The 15071-nt window shown below is 32.9% G+C and overlaps 1 protein-coding gene across 3 annotated transcripts in view; it reads left to right on the top strand.

The window, feature by feature from the left end:
• The window catches only part of ERICH3 (glutamate rich 3), a 97392-nt gene that overhangs the window by 68282 nt on the left and 14039 nt on the right, over window positions 1–15071 (top strand). For 2 of the 3 annotated variants that reach the window (XM_016145068.2, XM_036235288.1), the window contains exons 11-12: window positions 1826–2059; window positions 10585–11034. In XM_016145068.2, the coding sequence (XP_016000554.2) occupies window positions 1826–2059; window positions 10585–11034 (684 nt within the window). The remainder of the gene's footprint in view (window positions 1–1825; window positions 2060–10584; window positions 11035–15071) is intronic. The other variant, XM_036235292.1, reaches the window with a different exon arrangement.

The raw sequence follows: 15071 nt of genomic DNA, 5'->3' as shown, positions 1-15071 counted from the left end.
CTCATATTTTCCTACTGTCTAATACTATTGATGGAATTATAGCATTCACTCATGTTCTGTCTGGCCTCCTGCTTATCCTGTGACCAGAAACAAATATCTGTAAAGTGATATATGTGCATGTTTCTCTGTTTGCTTGTATTCTGTGGCTAACTAAACACCAACTTTTACAAAGTTTTCTATGATCTCCAAACGACTTTCTGTCCTTCTTTAAATCTATTACACTTGCTTGACACTATTTCACATAATTAATTGAGTCCTATATAAAAATTCATAGTCATTGAGCCCAATAGCATTAAACTAACATTATTGTGTGAAAAATACTATGAGTACAGTATCATTTATGTACCTGTGTCTTATTTTCTCAAAGAAAACTGGAGAGTCCTTCATGGCAAGGGTTGTGTTACTATAATTAATGTCTTTTATCTTACAGTTTTTATCCTCTTCCACATAAAGGCTTACTGACAGCTAACGAGGCCGAGTGAAGAACCATCCTATTATGTGGCCTGAAATATTTGGATCAACATACTTATTTGTTTTTATTATATTTCCTGTTTTTTTCATGCAATATAAACCACATTCTTCATTTTCTTGCTTATTTTATAATTTTGTTTTACTACTAATAATTTACAGTTTCATTCATATTGTTTCTTTCATGAAAACATTTTTGTGATGAATTTTCTTTGTTTGCCTTTATTCATTAAAGTTCCTGATTTCACCTTTCCTCTTAGCATCTCTCTCACACATTCTCTGCATTAACACGGCTTTCTTCAAATGCACAGGGCCTGCGTTTTAAATTAAGTTTCTTTCACCAGTCAGGGTTTATAGCTCCCATGGTATTACCTGAGAGGCCCCCACCACTGGAAAAGAAAACAGACTATCTAATAACTAAAACATACAAAAGAGGGAAAACTATTTTCCCTGTAATTTTCATTTTGAAGATAATTGTTTATTTGCTTAATTGGTTCTGCATGAAATCCTTTTGCTCTCTATCTTTGGCATGTTGTCACTTCAAGATTGTTAGTTTTTGGTGGAAGAAAAAGGGGAACAATTAAATATGAAGGGTGAAAAATTATAACCACAAGGGACAGCTGGAGTTTATCTGATGTGACAATTTTCTTTTTCTGCTACAGATTTGTTGCACCTCTGTAGGGAATGAAGCAAATTAGTGGCTGTGACAAGAATATTCTATTTTATAAGAATTTTAATCCTTGGAATATAATTATTTCATTGATTGTAGGGATTAATAAAACATATGATTGCAGTTCTGGCTTAGGTGTAAAATCTTTCATAATACCTTTTCTTGATGTCCATTTGGTTCTCAAAGAATTGCTTTTCAGTGTTGCTTCTCAGGGCCTTTGGACTTGATTAATTGAATTTTTCCACTTCACTATTCATTAACTTGATATCCAAATATTTTGAACATTCTTCATATGAAATATGACCTCACTGGATCTCCAAATTAACTTTCATTATTATACTCTTGTTCTCTTCATTTTTAATTTATCTCTAATTTGTTGTTTTCTATCAAGTTCTTCTCTTGTCCCTTTTGGTTATTGTAGATGATGATGTCCATTTGTATATGAACTCTTATTAGGTTTCAGGCTTGTCATTTGGAGCTTCATTTCTTTTGTGCCCTTGTATATGTAACTGATTGCAGTCTTTGATCATTTGCTGTTAGCTCTCCATGTTCACTAATTATGTGAAAAAGAAGCAAAGAAAGGCCTTGAGAAAAGAGGATAATAGAGTCAAAGTTCTCATTAAGTAAAATGGGTTAAATGTCAGGGATTCTATTTTCATTTTCATAGTGGAAATTTTCTTTTCTCAGAATATGAAGAAGATTTTGAAGTAGATGAGGAGAAACAAGATGAGAAAGCTAATGAAGGACAGGATGATGATCAAATGAATGGAATGTCAAAGTCACCCTCAGATGATGAAAAAGATCATTTATACCTTGAAAAGGAGAGTGAAACCTCATCACAGAAGGCACTAGATGCTGATGACAATGTGAAAGATGAGGGTGATGGATGTTCTGAGAGTGAATTAGAAGAGGATAAACAAGGCAAGTTGTTTAGCTTATCGTATGACATAGGCTGTTTAAGAAGCATGCCTACTAGTTTTCCTTATATTTAATGAGGTAATCTTCTTTTAAGGGAATGTTTAGAACATGGTTTCATAACCAGAGGATGCTGATCAATCAATCTTTTATAGATATCCAAATTATGGAGTCACTCTAATCCTTCTCCTTTCCTTAGTTTGCTGGGATTTTTCAGCAGAATGTCAGGTAAAACTTTAATAATACTTCTGTTTACTTAGAAAATTATTGCTTTTTTTTTTTTTTTTTTGAATTCTAAACTATCCCCTCTTAGACAGACAGACAGACACAATACAAAATACCATTTCATGGCTTTGGAAAAATGAAAAGTAGCTAGTGCTCAAAGGATAAGTTGAAGATTCCTGCTTTAGGTTTATGTTTTTTTCTCAACTTACCTCAAACACAGGATGCTGGCATATTAGTTTTATAGAAGGATTATCTTTCTTGGCAAAGGTAGCTTGCTCACTATCGTTAAGCCTAAAACAGGATGAATGTTCACAGGAAAAATAGAGCTTTTCAGGTACAGAAAGAAACCCTCATCATCGGAAGTATATCTTAAATTTTGAAGACCTTTTTAAAAAACTTAATTCAACAAAATAATGTGCAGTCAAAGAAGGAACCCATTTGTTTTTGATTAGAGAATGAGGTCATATTATGATAACCTTTTGAATTGTTCTTCATTTTTGCCAATTCTATTTACCTCTCAAATTTTTCTGAATACAATCTTAAAATTTTGAATTCAAAGACAATTTTAAGATAATATAAAATAAAAATAAATTAAGTAACCAAATTATAACAAGAGCAAATATTTGTACTTCCACTTGAATTCAAGAAAGAATTCAAGCAAACCTATTCTAAAATTTTATGGACACACATACAAGTCAATAATACAAGAAACAGAGTTATTTAGAAGTTACTTAAAAAGAGAAAATAATTTTAGTTGGAACCATAGATGAGATCATGACTATACTTGAACTAAAAAATTTAATCCTAAACTTCCTGACAATCAAAGAGGGAAGTACAGTGTAAAAATTTAGAATAATGTTAACTATCAGTAAACCTGAAAACAAGATTTGCTGTCATTTTTATTACAGTTGAAAGAATGACTCATGATTAATGGTCAAGCATTTAAATATTTTTTATAAAATCTTAAACTAGGCCCTTTCTATAATTTCTCTTAATCTTTACCTTTTATGTTTCTAAGCCTAATATATAAGCTCTTTTCTCTATTTTCTCTAATCGAATGTAAATGTTGGATTTAAGTTTATATTCCTACATGACATAGAGAAAGTTAAAGAATTCTATGGAAAAGTGATTGTTACCTGAAACAAATTTTAAAGGAAATATTTCAAAGGACTCGAACTAGGAAAAAGATTGAAAACATGCTTGTATATAAATATAACTGGTTCAAAACACAAAGGACTCAATTTTTTTATTTCTTCAGTAATGGGGAATTATCAAATGTTGATTCATAAAAATTCTGTACATTCTTTTAACATACAATCATCTGGTGATTATTTTTGTGCTACATAATCACCTTGCTTTCTTGAGATCAAATGGGTTTTTTTCTAAGAAAGAGTAACTTTTAATGCTCAAACAGAGGATGTAGGCAGTACTTGGATCTTTCTTGAGGGAAAGCTTTAATCATTTAGACCTGTAATTATTGAATAACTGGCAGTAATACGTAAGTTTTAACATTGGATACTGCTTACCTATAAATAATTGGAATCCTGTGTTTGGAAAGGCACTCTATGGGTATTACTTATTAAGATTCTATTTTATGCTAAGTACTGTGCTAAATATTTTACATGGGTTATCTTATTTACTTCAGACAATCTTGAAAAGCAGGTCTTTTTTATTTTTATTTTTATTTTATGAATGAATAAATTTGAAAATGGTGAGATTAAATAACTTAAAGAGAAAAACACAAATATTACCCAATGTCAGAACCTGAATTTCTCTGAATCAGAAAATATCCATTTATCTAAAATTAAAATAAATCCCCTGGTGCCCCCCAAAAAGATTATGTTCTTTAAGAATATACATTTTAGAGGAATTTATCTTGTGCTCTTTATCTTATGCTGTTGTTGAGCCTCTGTTTATTTGTTTGTTTGTTTGTTTGTTTTTAAACAGAGAAAATATAAATGGATATATCTAATTTTACCCAAGTTTATATATCTCCTTTATTTTCCATCTCTTTATTTTGATACCCTGATCTTATGTTATTTAAAAATGTGCATTTTAGCATGTGGAACATCAGAATTAGAGAGTTTTATCCAGCAAATAAGTAGCATGTATTAAAAACGATTATAACATGATAGATTCCTCAGAACACTGTTGAAAAGCTAGACAGCATTTGATCTTCAAAAGTGTAAGAGGCGTATTGTGACCACTGAATTCCAGACACCAGTACATCCTTTTTATTGACATGATTAAGAATCTTGCTGTTAGTATTTGGATGTGTTTCATTTGAACCTGCCTGCACCTGTTCCCAGAGGGCAAACAATTGCCCAGGCTGTCACTCTCATGACAAGTTGGCACCATTTAAACTGCCAGCTAACAATTGCGTTGCCCTCCTTGATAAATATACTGTGCTGAGCAGCCCGTGAGTGATAGAGTGCTAGGGACTGAGAACTAAGAGAAGACCCCGGTATAGGAATGATGTGTGAGACTTCCCATCGTTTAAAAAGAAGGACAGCTTACTTTTCTCTGCATTTGTGTTGGTAACCCCAGGCACTAAGTCACCAGTTGAAAATATATTGTCGTAGATGAATGTTATAAGGTTGAGGGGAAGTGTCATGTCACGGAGAACATACTTTCATACTTTCATGGACAGTTTCAATGATAGCACTATGAGTAAGCAGGAAAGACTAAGCAGCTCCTTATGAGAAAGAGGAGGTTGTGGGATGGAGCAAGAGAATTTGTTTCCAGAATACAAAGAAAAGAACTTAAGAATTAAAGCAATTTTTTTTCTAGTAAGAAACATAACGCTTCACTTATGCTATTTTCCAGTTTATTGAAGAATTAGGCCTAATAGAATTTTTAGGTCCCAGAGTTCCACAAATGTTCTATTTATTTGACTTACTGACTGCAGGAATGTCATTCTTTATTTCTTGTCTTGACTATGAGCTTGAAGGGTTGCATATGAGGGAAGGTTGCTTCTTCTATGTTGAAATTATACATGCTGTGAAGTCACATTCTGTGAACTTCAGTGTAACTTGTCTGATCCTTGGATCAGAGAGGATTAGGAGAAGGTTGTGGGAGGCCTTCTGGTCAAAATCTATGTGTGTGATTTGTGCATAATTAGTCAAACTTTAATTTTTCTTAATGATAAGAATTCTTCAATCCATTTTGACTTTTCAGTTGTTGAAGTAATAAGTCATGGCTTTCAGGTGAATACTTAAATGAAGCAGCGTCTTTTAGTTTACATAAATACTTTTCTATTAGGCATTTCTCTACAGTTTTGAATCTGCCTTGTACGTAGCGTAGGCACTGCCCAGGCATCCAATATAATCTGTGGAATGCACAGTTGATTGACCAGGTTAAAGAATAAATGTAAATAGACTTAGGCAGCACAATGTGACACAGGATTTCATTATAGTCTCAGTATTTTAAGTATTAATTTTAATGTTTGTTAAGTACAATTAAAAGTAAACATGAAGGAATTTTTAAGCTTTCTTTATTTTTCTTGTTATATCTACATTTACCTGTAGATATTTATTCTTACAGTGTAATGTATATATTTGTTTCATTGATGAATTGAGTAATGAATTACCAGTATGGGGACATATGCTCTCTCATAAGACAGATACCTAGCTACTGTTCATAGCTAGAATTAATTATTTCTACATCTGTGTTCATTAAGTATACTTTCATTCAACATTATTGAGTACAAAGCACGTGTCTAATTAGGTGTTATTGAACATGAAAATATTGACTCATCCATTACATCTGATATATAAAATAAACAAATTTTTATGGACATGAGTATAATCAAGATAGAAGTGCTAATACAAGTAATGGTATAAGTATAAATTGATGTGCCATGGTTAATTTAAAAAATAGTAGAAGTATTTATGCAGATTTCACTGTGAACCCTTGGACTAAGAAATTGAAAAGAGGGATGTAATTCATGTTAGAGTTCAGAAGAGTTCACTGAGTTGAGATACATGGTATGTCATTGAGATGGTCTAAATTTTTAACTGAATTTATGTATTTGAGTTTGTGCACTTAAATAAAGGCATATATATGGGTTTCATGCTAGTTAACCAAAAACAAAGTAATTAAAATCAGGACATGGATCATAGTAAAACCATGATCCATGTTGGGGGTGATTGAAAACTAGGGTCGTGACTTATAATTGATTCAAAATAGACAATATGGCTATTAAATACAATAAGAGTATAACAGCAGTTTCTGAAAGAGCTATTCTCAGTCATTGTTAGACTAATGAACAAACACCTTAATGAACATATGCAGTTGATCTATTGTGCTCATGGAAAAGGAGGCAGTGTGCATCCAGAGTGTGGAAGCAGATACCTGGCCTGCCTTTTTTTCTCTATAGTATCTTCAACATCTAGATCATTGCCTGACATGTAGGAAGTGCTTAGTATGTATTTAGTGAATGAATCTACATAAGTGAGTGGGAAGGCGAAAGACAATTCAGAGCCTTGGTCATGAGAAAGGAGAGCAGAGTTCATTCTGAATGTGCTGTGCTGGAGTGATGTTGACTGTGGTGTATGTGGTCAGTGCCCTTGATTAGGCATATATCGAGTTGGATAGGCAGGGAGTATGAACACTGGAGATTACTGGTGTGTGTGTGTGTGTGTAATTTTTGTAATTGCCCACAAAGTATTAAATTACAAGTAACTAAATGCCATGTAGTTTCATACACATAGCATCATGGTTAGCATTATAAATAAACCAAGGAAGGTTTTGACAGCTATCTTCTGCTCTGTGTTCATATTGCGTGCCTCAGAGTGTTTAAAATGAACTCTGTCTGGGTTCTAGAGCAGTAACAAAATTAAGAATGACCATTAGAGATATAAAAGGGAGGAGAGACTGTGAATTCTGTGAGTTCTGATGTTTTGGAGAGAATCGTTTTCTATCTGTCATCCTGGAATGGTAACAGTGGGAAGTTAGCTAAGAGAAGCCACGATGGGTCCATGACATTGGATGTTCTCTATTTGAAGGCCATTTGGCAGGTGGAGGGACTTGGTTTTACTATAGTGGGTCATTACCAAAAAAAAAAAAAGTGTTTTATAAAACTTGCCACTTTATAACTAATGGACATTGGATATTATTTAACTTCTCTGGGCTTTGCATTCTAGATCTAGAACAATCTAGAAAATAAATAACTTCCATGGGATTAAACGAGATGCTTATAAAGTGATTTCCTAATTGCTTGTTACACATAGGTATACAATCATGATCAAAGTTTTTCTTTTTCCCTTTTTTCCTCAATAAATTATAACTGCGATTACTATTAATATAATATACAGAGTGAAATCACAAGAAAGAAATTTATTAGAATAGACTTAGCAGGTATAATTTCAAAGAGGAAAAAAACTAAAAGGTCATAAGAAAGGATTATTAGATTAGATTAGATATTTTTTTTATGTAATTTCTACGGTGACTTATGGAGAGTAAGTAAAATTATCTTTAATATACAGCCAAGAGCACAGAGGCGTAGAGAATTTAAGTAGCATAACCAAAATCAAAGTTATTAATTAGCTGAGTAAAACCTTGGAATACCTGGGTTTGTCTTACAGAAAAACATCTTTCCTCTGAATCTCATGTGTAAAATAGTAGTGATGCAGGAGAAAGAACAGTTATCGGTAAATAGTTATCAATGACATGAAAAGACAAGACAGTGAAGGATTTAGGGATTGATTGAATGTAGAGAGAGAAAAGTGAGAGATCTTGCTTAGGACATGGAACCATGGCACTAACTTGCTGGCTCTGCCCAAGGACTTGAGGAACAAGTGCAAATCATCTCTTTACCATGAAGACCAGAGTAGGTTCTTTCTGCATCAGTACATGGAGGGGATACTGGAGAGACAAATGGAATTGGGTGAGAGGCAGAGTTGATTATTATTATGCCTCTAAGATTACATTCTCCCTCCTAATGACAAAAAAAAAAAAAAAAATTTACATATGCGCCCTCAAATTTCCTTTATATAAAAAGTTCCTTCATATAAAAACTCACCTTATTTCTAAGAGAATAAATAAATTTAGTGTTGAAAATCCCATTACATGGCCCTAAAGCATTTTGAGCTATTTTTGTAGACAAAGTCTTGCCCCAGTGTCTGTATGAAAATGAGAATAAGAAATGACAGTGAAATAAAATCATGTGACGAGATTAAAGAAAAATTTGAAAACTGAAATGATTTTATATGGGAGGTCAGGTACTTTCTCCACTTTGTGACCATTCATTCTCTAAAGGACTGGCTCAAAATTGAACCAGAGTATGGTTCAGCCTTTTGATATTAAATAATACAATTAATAGAAGCTACTAAAGAAACATAGAGGAGCACTCTTTTTTGTTGTTATTATTATGTGAACAATTGTCAGAGTCAAAAGTGAGAATCATCAAGATAATAATAAGATGATAGATCTGAATATTCCTTTGAAATCCAGAACAAGTATAACGCTGTGTCCTAGCTAATTGTGCAATTAATGAAAACCATTGATCAAACCACTAGCAAAAGAGTTGTTTTTTATTAAAAAACAAGAAACAAATGTGAGATACCTACGAAAGGGGGAAACCATAGTCCCTAAAGTTTCTGAACTAGTAGAAATAAGATAGAGAACAACTGTCCTTGATCTGCTATGTTCCCTACAGAGAGACAGCATATCCAGATTTATTATAATGGAAATAAAGATTGAGCAGCTAAAATTTGTGATTCTTTTGAGAAACAGTGGTCATGTGGTACCTGTCAAGGTAGTTAGGAGATAAGAATAAATGGAACTGTACTTAGGGGTTCTGTTGCTTAAAGGCTTTTCAGAGTTTGTGTTTTACTGCTGTGTAGCATCTCTCAAATCTTTGTGGAAACTCTGATATGTCTCTGAGAATATACTTAAAATGCTAAGACCTGTCATGGAGAGCCGTTGGGGCTGGCAGGAGCAAGGGAAGAGGATAAAAGTAAAGACAGGTATTTTTTCCCTTGAACTCTGCATCGACTGCTACAGCCATCTGTGCGGCTGCCAACCAGAAACAGAAAAAGAAGACGAAAAAAGAATAAGGAGCACACAGAGAATAGAAAATAAGAAAGCTAAGTAGCATGTAAGTGTAGGACATTTCATTTGAAAATATATTTTATAAAAAACAATTATGAACAGAGATATATTGGTTACAAATTTTTTTTTAAAGTTTCAGGATGTGCATCTTCCTTGTTGAGATTTAGGGTATATGTTACTTTCCTGGAGATTTTTAAAAAGTTTTCTGGGGTAGTAAGTACTAAACCATTTTTGGCTACAATGTCTCTAAAGTACATATGTGTAGTATCACATAAGTATAGTGCCCAGATCTCCTAGAATCTCTTTTACTGATTCTGTGTGCTCACCCCTAGCTTCTGCACCCTCTGCCCTCTTCAGAGGACAGCTGTGAGCTATGGAGTTGTTTAACCCTCAGGCACAAAGAACCTGAAAGTGCCAAGAAATTTCATCCCCCTAGGGTGGCCTGTAGCCATATCTGGCTGGAGCAGAGTATGAAAGCCTAACTCCATCAAGGGAGGAAAATTTTAATATAATTTAGATTTTAGAGGTCCCTGTGGGATCAAACTGAGGTCGAAATGTTTCTCAAAATAGCTCTCTTGATTGACTTCTTCCCTTTCCTGCTCTGCTTCTCCCACACTTGTAAGAATTTCTCCTGGAACATGAACCCTCATCTAAGCATTTGCTTCTGGAGAATCTGAAATAAGACATCTCCTCCTCCACACACACACTCACATCACACACACGCGCACACACACACACACACACACTCCACACACACGGGTACGTGAGCATCATCTCGAAATATTTATTAAGTGTCTAAGTAGTATGCAAATACATAGATCTTACTCTACTCAGTTGCCAGAGTATACTAAGGTGGGCATTATAGAAGATAACAATTTAAACTTTATGCACAGAGAATACTGTGGCTATCCAAGATGATAATGAACTAAGTATTTTTGTTGAACAAGTGAAAGATGATTTCATTTCTTCTGTAACAAAATGCATACTTACAAAGGTTTTCTCCAATAAAATGACTTTCAAAAAATAAATACGGTTGATTTTTAAATGTGATTTCTTGTTGAGAGCTTCTATAGACTCACAGATTACATAGGGTTTTTTTTTTATCATGACATATATCTAGAATATACAGAAAAAGGACATCAAATCTACTAAACTATATTAAACAATTTTAGTATGATTATTAACATAATTCCCACAATTAAACCAATTGCTTTAGAGAAAAACCATGATGTCATCATTTTTATTACTTACAGATGTAAACAATGCTTCGTCATCCTCATCCAGAAGTCACCCATATTCTAGTTGCAGTGAAGATGAGTCTGCACTGGAAGATAGGAGAGTATACACAGAAAACAGTCCAAACGAAAGTGCCAGAAGTTCACCTTCTCGGGAGTTGAGTGAAAACGATGAGCCAGAAAAATCCTACCTTCCAATTGAGGATTCCCTCAAAATTGAAGTTGAAGACCAAAATATAACAAAAGCAGACATGGAGACCAAGCTTTTGCCCACAGAGGAAAGCTTGGAGAATGTTCTTGAGGAAGAAATGGAGAAAGGAACTCAAACGATTGCAGAGGGCTTATCTGTGAAGTCCAGGGAACATGTTTTCAAGGAAGAAAAGGAAACTTATAAGAGTAAGCTTTGGGAAGGAAGCACTGCTAACGTGAAGGACAGAGAGGCAGGTCCCTATAGGGTAGAGAAAGGTGGTAAGTATGGCCAGTGAGTTGGCCTGCCGTTGTCCCCATGCATGGAAGCTGATTTGATCATTGCATTCTGCCAAAGCTTGAAAAATACTATTGTGATAACACCAAAGGGATTCATTTTTTTCCTTTTTCTCTTTGTCACATAATCATACATGTATTTTCAGCTTGCTGTTTTCCTTCTATTACATTTCAAAAATTACTTGATGAATCTCATATAGCCTGTCTCCTATTTTCTGTAAATTCCTTCCTCTGGTAATTCTATCTCAATCAAATAAAACACAATACATGTCTTGAAGACAAGGGTATGTGTGGCTTTTTAGAAGTAATTTAATACCAGTAATGCTATTTGTTCTTAGTGTATATGCACTTATATATATCATAGCTAACTTTAATAGGTGCTTACTATGTGCTACTTCTAAACACATGTATATTAACTCATCTAATCCTCACAACAGCTCAATACCCCCATGAGTTAGATTCTGTATTATGTTCTTTTTACAGGTGACAAAACTGTAGCTTGGAGAGGTTAATTAAGTTTGTAAGGATTAAACAACTAAATAAGCATTCTTAAGAATTAAATTTAGGCAGAGTGGTTCGAGTTCCTCATAATTTCCTATTTTATCTGTGCAATAGGAATTTAGATTTAGACAAAAATATAAAAATTTAATAGAAAACCCCAAACTTCACTTTTGAGTTCTTCTCTGGAGCTGAGTAACTTCCTGGTCCAGGGGGTTCCTGGGTCTGTAGGCCAGTTTCTTTTCACATGGGAAGAGGGAAGAGTGTCCAAGGATAATCGGGTCCTAGTATCTTAGATACAGGAAAGTTCTGATACTTTTCATGACTTTAGGAGGACATTTAAAGGACCACATCGTGTCCTGTGAACAGCTGGATTATGCTTGCCAGATATTTGGCTCTCGTATAGCAAGCATCCTGTACCCTGTAACTCATATTTCAGTCCTTCTCTTGCTCTCCCTTATCTGTCTTCTCTGACAATATGGTGAGCATTCTTGATTCCAAGATAAAATTTGTTTTCAGATTTAAATATTACTAAAATCCATTGGTGTTTTAAAAGTTATGAATACTTTTAATGTTTATAAAATTTTTTTTAGAACCTCAAAAGCTGTTACTAAACCAATGGACCTACATCTAGGAATTGAGGCTGTTGAATAGTTTTCTTTCAATTCAACCATTATTATTATTTTTCTACTATGTACAGGGCACTATGATCAATAAGGAATGTGTAAGAGAAGGTTTCTCTCATAAAATGTTAAAAGGAAGGATTGGAGCACCAATAATTGGATAAAAGTCAATAGTCATATGTAAAGCCAGAGAAGGTACAAGTGCTATGCTGTTTCAAAGGAAGAGAAGTTTCATTTGGTTAAGGAAACTTTGAAAGTTTTCTTGAAGGGCTTGTTTGAGGAAGCCTTTAAAAAGGTTAGATAAAACTTTAAAGGTGGAATGAAGGAGGATAAAAGCATTCCGGATAGTGGAATGAGGCAAAAGATATAACCTTCTAGTAAGTTAAAAAATAACTCTAGAACTAACAGTTTGACATACTTCAGCTCCCAGGGCAAATCTGGCCTACCACCTTTTCTTTTTGTATTGCCTATGAGCTAAAATTTTTTTTAATGGTTGAGGAAAAAAATCAAAAGAAGAATATATGGTGACATGTGAAAATTACATTAAATTCAAATTTTGGAAATAAAGCCTTATTGGAAAAGACTCATGCTCATTCATTTACATATTATCTAAGGCTGCTTTGCCCTACAAAGGCAGAGTTAAAAAGTTGCAACAGAGACCCTATTGCCTACAAAGCCCTAAGTTCACTATCTTGCTCTTTACAGAAAAAGTTTGCCAAGGATTATAACATAAAGATCCCCAACATTCTCAAAAGGATTTTGTCATGTATGAGTTAAGATACTTATTAAAATAAACTTAAAACCCTTTTGTGAAATTATTCAAATCTGTGATCTTGAATTTCTTTGTTCAATTCTGGTACATATAATGTATATTCTAGAAAATTTGTACAATTTGGCGAGCTGCTGATCAAAAAAGGTAGAGGTATTTAAGTTCAGTAGTAACATTGACATTACTATTATTTCTTCTATTTCCACTTCAGTAAACTAGATTGTTTACCTGGATTTATGTAAGTGGTCATCTTTTTGGTAAAGTAAGATGTACATATGTAGGCTGTAATTTGACAATGTACAGAATAGCAGAAACATTGGACTAGTATTATGTCACTTAGAAGAGAGTGGGTTTAATTTTTTTCTGGATTTGTGAATTGATAAGTGTGTACATTTATTATTTTTCTCAAATACTATGGGAAACCTGTGTCCTTGAGTTGATAACATCTATAATTTTAAAACATTTTGTTATCATCTTTGTATTAAGGCAAGTTCAAGACTAGATGGTAAGGTTTGTGACTATCTTTCTTGAACTCTAATATATCTGCCAAGGCTCTTTATCAGTGTTTATCTTTCATTAACAGCTTAAGAAATAACATCTAGAAAATAGAGAAAAGTCATTTTTAAAAATCACCCATAAATTTATCACACACAAAAAATCACTTTCAAGATTTGGTCAGGCTTTTTAAGTCTAAACTTAAGGTTTATACATTTATGTTGTCATATTTTTATAAAATGCATTCTGCTTTTATTCTTAACTTTATATCATAAGCATTTTTATGTTATTATGTACTCTATGAATATATTTAATGTTTGTTTATTATTACATTCTGTGATTTTTCTCATAATTTAACTATTTCCTTATTGTTGGATATTTAGATTTTTTGCTGTTTTCACTATTATTTGCAGTACTCTAACACCTTACTCTTAAGGTAACTTAATATTTATAATTATTTTCTTAGGCTAAGTTGCAAGAAGTGTAATTTATGGATCTAAGTTTGTAGAGATTTTGAGGTTTTTCTAAAAATATTTTTCTTACAAAAGATTGGTTGAAAAGCTTAAATAATACAAAACAGATGAGAATAAAATGAAAGCTAAAGTCTTCCTTGCCCAGCCTCTACTCTTTCCCAAGAGAAAGAGGTATAAGGATAGATAAAAATTTTTTATACATGATTCCAGAAAATTTTACATACGTAAATGTATTCATATATTATATGCACACATATTATTTTTATATACAGATGAAAGCATGATACATTTTGTTTTATAGCTTGCTTTTTTTTCACTTGACACTATCTTGACTATTATTTAATATTAGCAGACATAACTGTACTTTATTCTTATTTATTGTACATGTTATTCCATTGTATTGCCTTAGTATATTATAACTTTTCAAATTTACAAACCATATATATTTAGCCTTTTATGTAAGAACTGATAGATTTGTTCTATGGTCCACCTTCCACAAAAGAATAAAACTTCTGGATTATAAAAGTCTGGAGGCAGAGATATAAAGTATAGTGGAAAATAAAACATTAATAAGTAAAACAAAACAAAGATCATGAAAAATATTCAGAATGCTGTAAAAGAATTAATGCTCTCAAAATCTAAGAGTGAATAGATTATAACAGTTGGGTGCTGACGTTTTAAAAATATACTCAACGAATGATGCAATAAATTTGTAAATATTTGAAATAACAATAAAAGGAGTCATAAATATTCTCAAAGACCTTTATGTAAATAAACATTTTTAAGAAAATTTCAGATAAAATCGACCAAGTCTTGATTTCATCGTTTGTTGTATTGATGCTGATGTCAAGCAAAGAGATTATAGATAGTTCTTCTTTCTTAATTGACTCTTCAGTTAAATGGCTTAGAAGAGAGAGGGATGGAATCAAAGTTATATATTTGAAATGAATATCATTTAGGTGATTATGCTGCAAAACACGGCTTATATAAATTAGACCAGAAGGCTGGTAAAGACTGAAATGTATACATTTTACTTAGATCCCTGATTAAATCCTTAAGTTGAAATAAAATGAAGGCTGCAATAACATATGAAAGATTATTTCTCATACTTATATTGTGCTAAATTAATCATTTTTTCAACTAAACAGAATAAAAACTGTGATT

This window comes from Rousettus aegyptiacus, unplaced genomic scaffold, assembly GCF_014176215.1.
Source record: "Rousettus aegyptiacus isolate mRouAeg1 unplaced genomic scaffold, mRouAeg1.p scaffold_m13_p_1, whole genome shotgun sequence".
Taxonomy (NCBI): Eukaryota; Metazoa; Chordata; class Mammalia; order Chiroptera; family Pteropodidae; genus Rousettus; species Rousettus aegyptiacus.
This window is presented reverse-complemented; position numbering and strand designations above follow the sequence as displayed.